This window comes from Cricetulus griseus, chromosome 3 (genome assembly GCF_003668045.3).
Source record: "Cricetulus griseus strain 17A/GY chromosome 3, alternate assembly CriGri-PICRH-1.0, whole genome shotgun sequence".
NCBI classification, from domain to species: Eukaryota; Metazoa; Chordata; class Mammalia; order Rodentia; family Cricetidae; genus Cricetulus; species Cricetulus griseus.
In genome coordinates this window covers 161,218,057-161,228,400 of record NC_048596.1, presented here as the reverse complement: position 1 = coordinate 161,228,400, position 10,344 = coordinate 161,218,057, and the positions used below count along the sequence as shown (strand labels likewise).

At 44.1% G+C, this 10,344-nt stretch overlaps 1 protein-coding gene across 3 annotated transcripts in view; it reads right to left on the bottom strand.

The window, feature by feature from the left end:
- Positions 1-7,157: 7,157 nt before the first annotated feature.
- The window catches only part of Gpt2 (glutamic--pyruvic transaminase 2), a 32,704-nt gene continuing 29,517 nt past the window's right edge, over positions 7,158-10,344 (bottom strand). For all 3 annotated transcript variants that reach the window (XM_027406303.2, XM_027406305.2, XM_027406302.2), the window contains exon 12: positions 7,158-9,317. In XM_027406303.2, the coding sequence (XP_027262104.1) occupies positions 9,227-9,317 (91 nt within the window). In that variant the 3' untranslated portion in view covers positions 7,158-9,226. The remainder of the gene's footprint in view (positions 9,318-10,344) is intronic.

Here is a 10,344-nt window from a genome sequence, read left to right as displayed (position 1 = left end):
CACTATGAGAGCCCCACTGCAGAAACTTGAAGGCTTCACTTTGTCCATAGAAGGAAGGAGATTCAACTATCATCCAGGTCTGTGGTCACTAAGGCAAATCCAAGGCTTTCCAGGACAAAGAAACATACTCTATTGGTATATGTTCCTGTCATTTCTTCATAGGCCTTTGATTCCTCTTTTTTTTTCTTCAAGATTTTATTTATTCATTATGTATACAGTCTTCTGCCTGCATGCCAGCAGAGGGCACCAGATCTCATTCTAGGTGGTTGTGAGCCACCATGTGGTTGCGGGAATTGAACTCAGGACCTCTTGAAGAGCAGTCAGTGCTCTTAACCACTGAGCCATCTCTCCAGCCCCGAGTGCTTATTTTTAGAAGGACTTCTGTCTCAAACACACTCACGGTTTCCTTATTTTTTATATTCACTAATGGAAAACCACTACCTACGTTTGTTGAATACAACCTTCCTCAAACTAATATGGGTCATCAGGAACTCAGAATGCCTTTGCTAATGTTACATGTTTCTTTTTTATTTTTAATAATTTATTAATTTTTATGTGTATTTGATTTCTGCCTGTATGTATGTGTACCATATGCTGCCCAGGACCCTGAAAGATCATGGAACTAGAATTATGGATGGTTGTGAGCTACCATGTAGGTGATGGTAACCAAACCTGGGCGCTCTGGGTCCTCTGCAAGAGCAACAAGTCCTCTTAACTGCTGAACCATCTCTCCAGTGCCCTGTTATGGTTGGCATTTACGTTTTTTGTATTACTTTTTTTTGTTTTGTTTTAGAGACAGGGTTTCTCAGTATAGCCCTGGCTGTCCTGGAACTTGCTTTGTAGACCATACTGGTCTCAAATTTAGAGAGCTGCTTGTCTATCTCCTAAGTGCTAGGATTAAAGGTGTGTGCCATCACCAACTAGTTACTGTTACTTTTAAAACAGAGTCTCAGTATGTAGCATTGACTGGCCTGGAACTCACAAGTAGACCCTGTTGGCTTCAGATTCAGAGATGTGCGTGCCTCTGTTTTCTGAGCGCTGAGATTAAAGGTGTACACCACCACGTGGCCCTATATTAGTGTGTGTACTCACACATGCACGGGTGGTGCTGGGGTATGCATGGGGAACTCAGAAGGCAATCTGTAGGAGTCGGTTTTGTTTCTACCATATAGGTTCAAGGAACCAAACCCACAAGTCAGGCTTGACAACAATCTCCTTCACTGTCCAAGTCATCTGGACAGCTCCCAATGTTACATATTTTTATCTGACCAAGACATTCTAAAGCATGAGAATACCACGCACAAGCAATTAATATTTTGTTGACATTAATCCATACACACATCTCAGACATCTTATAAGCCCAGTAACTAAAAACACATCATGCACAAAAACACTGTGGAACCCATCTGATGTACATTATCTTGAGTCATTCCAAATCCAAGGGTCTGGAGCTGGGTATGGTGGTGCACCCTGTCACCCCAACATCAGGAAGGGAGAAATAGAAGACTCAGGAGTGCAAGCTCACACTCCTCACACTCAGTGCTGTGGTTAATCTTGATTGACAATTTGGTGGGATTTAGAATCACCATGGAAACAAGTATCTGGTCGTATCTGTGACTATTCATCTGTATTAGGCTAATTGAAGGAGGAAGACCCACCCTGAATATGGGGAATACATTTCCATGGTTTGCATCTCATAATGAATAAAAAGGAGAAAGCAGGCTCAACACAGACATTCACCAGTATGGCCAGCTGCCCCCTACTCCCATGGGCTGTGCCCTCAAACTGTGAGCCCAAATAAACCTCTTCCAGAAGATTCCTTTTTGGGGGTGCTTTATCATAGCAACCAGGAAAATAGTACCAAAAAAGGTTGAGAAGTGGGGCTATTGCCGTGATTAACCCAACTGTGTAGTTCTTGGCTCTTCAGAACTGGTTTGTTGGACAACAATGGAAGAGTTTGGAACTTGGGGCTAGAAAAGCCTTTGGATACTTCAAGCAGAGTTTAATGGGCCATGCCTGTGGGGGCCTGGAGAATAACACTGAGAAATGAGGACCATCAGAGGCCTGGTTCATGAGGTGTCCCAGAGGGGAGCAGGATCCAATGAGGATCAAGGGTGGAGCCATTCATATCATATTCTGGTAAATATTCTGCTCGTGATCCTGCCCGTGTCTTAAGAGCTGGAATCTGGTGGGATTTAAAGGCTTGTTATCTTGTTCTGGGGCTCTGCTAATGCAGGACGCCATGGTGGGGAGAGACACTGGGGGGCTGAGAGCCCTCTCAAGGTGCACCTACACACCTTTCTTCCATTAGATGCCATCACCTAAAAGTTCCACTCTCTAAATAGTGCCATAGGCTGGTGACCAAGCTTGAATGCATGACATTTTGGAGGGACATTTGAGACCAAAATCATCTATCACCCTATGTTCTACAAAGACTATTTACTATCTTGATTCATACAGGAAAAAGTCTGCCTACTTCTGTTAATAGGGACCACAGCCTTACTAATCTCCAGTCCAAAGAATTAGGGCTATCCTGTAATTGACTGGCTAGGCTTTCCATCCCTTGGCAAACAGCCTCGTCCTGCCTGACAGAAGGCAGGCCTAGCACAAACCACCTTTTCTCTTTGCAAGGCCTCACATGCATGGCTGCACAATAGCTCAGGTCCATCTGCACCAGAGATAGGAGGATTATACCCTGTACCCAGTGGCAGTTGTATTTTCTGTCCATGGGATCAAATGTCTGAAAGTTTTTCTGATAAAACCCCAGGCTACGTCCCCCCTCCCCGACACTTCATTTGTACATGCATTGACAGTGAAAGGTAAATACATAAGAGCTTCATAGTGCTGTGGGTTATGAGGCTGGTGTAGACCATGTTAACAGTAATGTTTATATGTGTTATTTCATCTAAAAATAACAACAACCTAAAGGTAAGGATTTTGATTGTCCCAATTCATAAGCAAGGAAGCCACATCCCAAAAGGGGGCTGGAGAGGTGGCTCAGCAGTTAAGATGACTGGCTGCTCTTGTAGAGGACCTGGATTCAGTTCCCAGCACCCACATGGTGGTTCACCAACATCTGTAACTCCAGTTCCAGGAGATCTGACGCCTTCTTCTGGATGCTGCAGGCACTGCATACATCTGATACACTTAATATACGCATAGGTGAACATGTGTATATAAAATAGATGTTTAAAAAGGAAAAGGAAAAGGAAAAGGAAAGAAAGGTAGGTCCAAAAGGCTATTTTGTCAATGGTGAAGAGGAAATTCCAGTTGGAGTCCAAACTCCAAAGGCCCTGTATTTCAACATGATCCAAAGGGCCTATCAGCAACTCCAGGAGAACAGCAACTCTCTATACTTCCAAGATAAATCTTGACTGGGGCTCTCACTGATCTGGTGTGGGTTACATGTCATCCTGAGCTAATCACTGTGGTCAGTGTACCAGGGTATGTTGATTGGCCACACCCAATCATATGTCCAGCCAGGAACCTTGAGGAAGAGCCATTTTCTCCTAAACGGCAGGACTTGGCAGTAGTGCCGCCAGCGTGTGAACATAGCAAGGGCTTAGGAGGCATGCTCAAGGGTCCAGATCCAGGGCTCAGTAGTACAAATCAGGCAAGTGTGGCAGCTCTTTAACTAGAAAGGTATGGGGCGTGTAGGAGAAATAACAATTTCCATAGTAAAGAATGTGTGTAGGGCAGGCAAGGGTTCAAAGACGAGGGTACCCGTTTAGCATTCCTGGGTGTCCGGCATCAATAAGAAGCCATTGTGAGTGCTTTGCATTTCAGTCATGCAAAGGGAAACTAAGTTAGAAAAAAAGGAGTTTGCTCTGTTATATCTACCCCTACCCCTGCCTGTGAGTACTGTGTGTATGGCAAACACCCCCGGTGCCTAAACAGTTTTCCCACCTAGGAATTCTTTTGATTTTAGGGAATTCTTTTTATTCTATTTATTTAGTGTAAATAATTTGGAAACTGTAGAAATACTGCTTAAAGTTGTATGAAACTGAAAGTACCCTGAGCACCCCCCACATGATGGTTTTTTGTTATACCTATCAGTATATAGTATATTACTAGAGAATGTGGTGTTTTATGCCATGATGTTATGTAATAATTTATCAGTGCATTCAATATGACTTTTTAAAGTTCAGTTTTAAAAATTGTGTATATGTGTGTGTATGGGTCTATGCACATGATTACACAGAAGAGGAGGCATCACGCGCCTTGGAGCTGGAGCTGGAGGAGCTGTGAGCCAGCATTGTGGGTGCTGGGAACTGAAGCTGATTCTCTGTAGGGCAGTACAAGCTTTTTTCTGCCAAACCATCTCTCTTGTCCCTCTTTAGTTATTAAAAAATTAAGACTGGGTCTCACTATATAGGTCATGTCAATCCTCCTGCCTCACCTTCCTGAGGGCAGGACTATGCCACCAGGCATGCTCTTCATTTCTTGGATTTTAAGAGCCAATGAAGTCTTCTTTGCTGTTGTTTATATTAGTTAAGTTTCTATTGTTTTCAGTCAAATAGTCTTAGCATACACATGAAAAAAATGGTCTGTGAATATTTGTCTTTGATCTTAATTTTTCAGTTAAGAGGACTGGGAGGGAGACGAGTGTCTACAGTTGCAATAGTCCTTTTGTCAGAGCAGTAATGAAGCTGGTGCAGGTTGTTTAATTAATGGTAGGTAGTAAAGGGGCCAGCAAGGATGGCTTGCTGCCACACCTGATGGTCTGAGCTCCATCCCTGGAGAAAGAAGAGAACCAACTCTCTCCCGTAAGCTGTCCCCATGTGTGAGATATGCATGCACACACAAAAAAGTGAAAAGAAATCACTCATGGATATGTGAATATAACCTGAATTGTACACAATATAGTCTGTTAATTTTGTTAGATATGATAATGGCATGAAAGTCAGGCAAACACAACTTTAATCCCAGCACTCAGGAAGCAGAGGCAGGCACATCTCTGTGAGTTTGAGGCCAGCCTGGTCTACAAAGTGAGTTCCAAGACAGCCAGGACTACATACTGAGACTGTCTCAAAACAAAACAAAACAACCAAGGTAAACCAAAACAACAAGCAGAAAAGAATCCTACACATCAGCAAAGGGTGAGGTAGTAATCTTAGTACTTGGGAGGCAGATCACTGTCTATAGAGGGTGTCCCAAACCAGCCAGGCCACATAACAAAGCCCTTCTCAAACAAATAAGCAATGTCCTTTTAAAGGATGAACACTGAATTTAGTGTCACGGTACATGGCAATAATCCTAGTGACACTGAAGCAGCCAGTATTCAATATCATGAATAAAAATATTCAAGGTGAGCCTGACTACACACTACCTCAACAAAACAGAAGCGGGGGGTGGGGGGGAGGTAGGAAAAAAGATACACACTGAGTTATCTAGGGATAATAGTCAATAGTGCCTAAGATTTACTTCTAAGTAGTCTGGAAGAAAAAAGTCTACTTTTTAAAACCAGACATGAGAGATATGAAGTGACCTCTGTGTGTGTGTGTGTGTGTGTGTGTGTGTGTGTGTGTGTGTGTGTGTGTGTGTGTGTGTGTGTCACTTTCAAGACGATTTCTGTGTATCTCTGGCTGTCCTAGAACTCACTCAGTAGATCAGACTGGCCTCAAACTCACAGAAATCACTTGCTTCTTAGATTAAAGGTTCGCATCCCTACCCCCTGGCTTGATCTCTGAGTTCAAAGCCAGCCTGGTATACACAGAGTTCCAGGACAGCCAGGGCTGCTCAGTGAGACCCTGTCTCAACACTACCCTCTGCCACACATCTAAAATGAGAGCTGCAGTTTCTGATCTGTATTTAACATACTCACTGAACAATGAACTAGTTTACCCCCTAGATAGTTGGTGTGTGTTCCTATGTGGCTTCCTGTGATGAGTGGAAACAGAACGTTTTCCTGTCCATGTAGCTATCAACTAGCTGTGACTCCCATCTCTCGAACACAAGGCCTCCATCCCCACACTACAGAGGCCTTGTGGCAAATGAGGTTTATTGGCATAGCACTGTTCCAACCCCTTTTCTATGGGGGGAGTAGCCTCGAACTAACAGAAATCTGGCTGCCTCTGCCTAAAATGCTGGAATTAAAGGTACCACTGCCTGGCTGGGACCATGTGATTTTTATAAGTGCAATGGGGCAAAGCAGTCTACAGTTACCAGAGTAAACAGTAGAAATGGAGCCAGTTTCCCTACTACTTACATAGGATCGTCAATTTCTCTGCTTAAACTAAGTGGGGTCCTAATGATTCCAAGTAACAGCCATAATTTTGTGTGTGCGTGTACTTTCTGAATTTTAATAAAGATGTAGAAAGCTTAGTTTTGGAGAATTTTTAAAATTGAAAGCCATGCTTCAAAATTGATGTGGAATGGGAATGTGAAACCAGGCAAAACCAACACAATGTCTTGTTTAGAGACGCTTGTTCTGCTGGCTTCTCCAGCTCCGCCCCACCTCCCCTGCCCCGTGAAGATTCTTTTTCTTGTTATTGTTTGAGACAGGGTTTCTCTGTGTGGCCCGCCTGTTCTGGTACTCACTCTGCAGACCAGGCTGGCTTCAAACTCAGAGAGATCTGCCTGTGACTGCCTTCTGAGTGTTGGGATTAAAGACGTGTGACACCACTGCCAGGTTCTATCACTTATCATTTCAGGGCCAGCAGAAGTCAAAGTCCATATTTGTTTTAATGTCTGGCTAGAGCAGGGAATGGTGGTACAAGCCTATGATCCCAGCACTTAGAAAGTGCATCAGGAGTTCAAGGTCATCCTTAGCCTACAGTAAGTTTGAAGTCAGCCTAGAGTACACAGCAAGTAGTATTATGCCAGGCAGCCAGAGAGCAAGACCCTGATTCAAAGCAAAAACACAAGAAAGATGTATGAAGCATCTCCCTGGCTTTAGGGTCAAACCCTAACCAGAGCTGCTGGTTGGAGTTTGGGTTGTTTAGACAGATTTGCTGTTCAGGACAAATATTAATGACATCCACTCACCTATTCATTTTCTATTTTGTTTGTTTTTTATTTTGTTTTGAGACAGGGTCTTACTAAGTAGACCAGTTAGGACTCAAACAACCAGCTTACCTCTGCCTCCCCATGCTGGGATTAAAGTGCATGCACCACACTCATCCCCACTTAACCTTTAGATTTAATCGACACAGTTAAACAGTCACCACTCTGGGCACATATTTTATTGTTCAGATCTCCCCAGCACAGCTATTACAAGGACCTCCATCAGGGAGTCCTGAAGACCTGATGATGGGGAACAGCAGAGGACAGGCAGGTCTTCACTTGCTCTTACATCCAATGGAAACAATGTCTTTGGGGTGTGACTGTCCCAGGTCCAGCCTGGCCCAGGCTTCCTCAGCATCACCCACAAGCATCTCTGGAGGAACAGAAACCTTACAGGTGTAGACTCTTAAGGGAAACCCAAATGACAAACAACTGTGTTGAGTGATGCTGAAACAGAAAAGGCATAGGGATAGAATCTATAGAAAATCCGAACTACCATAACCAGTATTCCTATTTGAAGTTATTAATCTCTTAGCACACCTAAGCTTTTATTTAAAAAGCAAACCTAGCATAATTATCGTCTTTTTAAAAAAAACATGTAAACATTGCAAAATTTGGAGGATTATTTATAATCTGAAGAGATTTATAAAAATTATTGGACTTGTTAGGACTATAAATACTAACCCTTCCACCCCCCCCATGAAAAAAGCAATTGTTACAAAAATATAAAAAATATACTAGCTTCTAGTTTACCTTTCATTGAGGAATCTCAGAACATTGGAGCACATCTGGTTTATATGCCTAGCAAGCACACATGCTACCTTTTCAACTTTTTAAAGAAAAGTTCCAGAACATTCCATTTTGTTAAGAAAGTGGCTGCTTCCTTCACAGTAATGTAATGCTCGTGAGTATTAAAAACGAACCCCCTACATAGACCTAGTATGGAATCACAGCACAGGAGATAGGTTCCTGGCCTTACCTCACAGCCCTCCACATTGCTCTCTCTAGCCTTGCACTCCCCAGACTCACTGGGTCCCCAGGCTCATGAGCTGGCCATAGCTTCCCTGGCTTCTGTTGGGAAGGAAACCCTGGCCTGCAGCTCCCTATAGCACCCATCTCTGGCTCCACCCAGGTGCGCTAATTCAAGAAATAGACTTGCTTGGTGGCTGCTACTCTGGTACATGGAGGGATGGCGGCTGATGTAGGCATGACACAGACAGATCAGGAAGGGAGGCAGGAAACTCAAGTGGAGAGAAATACACTGACTCAGATTGTGCACTCCTTCCTGGCAGTCAGTGTACCAGGCACTGTGACCAACTAAAGTTGCAAAATGAACCAAATTTAGTTTGAAACAATTAAAAAATCTGCAGGCGCTTGACATTTTTTTTTTTTAAAGGGTCATCACCTCCTCCTAATTTAGGGCATTTTCAGCCTGTGCTTATCTCTGCTGCTACCAGCAGAGGGCAATAAGTGCAAAGGTGCAGACAAGCCCCTGGGAAAAAACTCCCTAGGTAACCGGTGGGATGGATCCATCCACAGTCACCAAGGTATTTCCGGGCTCTCCCTGGTGTCCCTGAATACCAAGGTCTCGGCAAAAGCATGTTCAAAGCTCTGTGTGCTGAGTCGTCACCTGCTGGGCAGCTCAGGTCTAGGCCACGTCCCCTGTCAACCCCGTGTTCAGTACACTCTAGCCTGGTGTCTGATGTGACTCCAGTATTCTGGTCTGTGATGTGCTGCCTATCTCCAGCCCAGAATGACCTCGCTGGATCTGTAGATTTGCCATGCTGCAAGGGATCTCACTGCTGATTCTGGGTGACCTGTCCTTACCACGTTAGGTCACACTTTCCAAACACCTGCTTGTTTCTGCAGATCTGAACTATCTCATCTCAATGCACCCTGGCTGTTCAAAACCCAAAGGAACTTTCTGAAAACAACAATAGTTGATTCAGAGAATTTCAGCCACATCTGCTGAGTAAGCTGACTCTACTTTGGTTGCATTTAAATAAAAACAAAACAACAACAAAAGAAAAAACAGGGCCTTCAAGACATTGCAAAATCACTGTTTGCTCAGAAGAGAACTCTCAACATCAAGGCACAAAGAGAGAAGTCTCCTGGAAAAAATTATGATGAACTGGGCTGGCCACCTGTGTGAGGTCTGAGGCAGAGTCCATGAGGAAGGCCTGGGCCTTGGAACCAAGACCCTCTGGCACCTGAGGCATCCTCATGCGTATTTCTCCAGGAACTTGAGGTGAAAATCTTTCACCTTATGGAGCACTGTCTTCAGTTTCTCCACGGGAGGGAGAATTGTCATTCTGTCAGGAAAGAGAAAAGCATCAGCCTGGCTGTTCACAGGATGAATCCAACAATACTCCTTGCACTGCTGAGTGGACACAAGGTCAGGAGGGTGACAAGGTCCCTGTGTGGACACATGGCCCTACCTTGTCTGATTTGGAGAGAGTGAAACTACTGTCTCCTCTACCTAGTCCTTCCTTCCATTATCACGTTGCCCAGACAAGCCATGAAGCCCTGAGCCTGAGCACCCCTCTTGCCTCCTCCAGGAAGCTGGGAACAGACACAAACCGCCACAGTGGTTTATATACAGGCATTTCTACTACGGCGAGACCAGTCTGCTAAAGCAATAAACTGTATTGACTCACCAAAATGTATTTTTTGTTACTGCAGAAAGCTGGCACCACGGCCTTGTTTGTTGGGTTTTGTTGTTATTTGTTTGTATATTTGTTTTAAGACAGATCTCCCTATGTAGCCCCAGCTGTCCTTAGAACATGCTATGTAGACCAGACTTGCTTTGAACTCAGAGATCTAGTTGCCTTTACCTCTATTTTTTTACACTCCTCTTTCTTTCTTTCTCCTTTATAAAACGGGCTTTCATGTGGCACTTGGCTATTCTGGAATTCTCTCTGTTTCTCAGGCTGGCCTTGAGGTTGCAGTAATCCTCCTGCCTCAGTGTCTTAAAGTGCTTGCATCACAGGCACGCACCACCACATCTGGCTCTAGCACCACATTCTGATTAATATAGAGAACTTTCTAGAACATAACCTTTTCCCCCCCGTTTTGTGGAGCTAGGGATTGGATTCAGGGTTTCATGGATGCTAGGTAAATGGCTGACTACATTCTAACCCTAGAGCATGACTCTGATTCTTTTTTTTATTCTTTGTGTGTGTGTGTGTGTGTGTTGGATTGGATGGATTATAAATCAAAGCAGAGAACTCGACCAAGGGTAAAAGGGCCAGGTAGGCAGTTTGCCCCTCTTAGGACACAGCCCGTATCTTTGACTAAGCAAAGACTTGGCTCCAGATGCCAGCAACTCTTAACATTTCT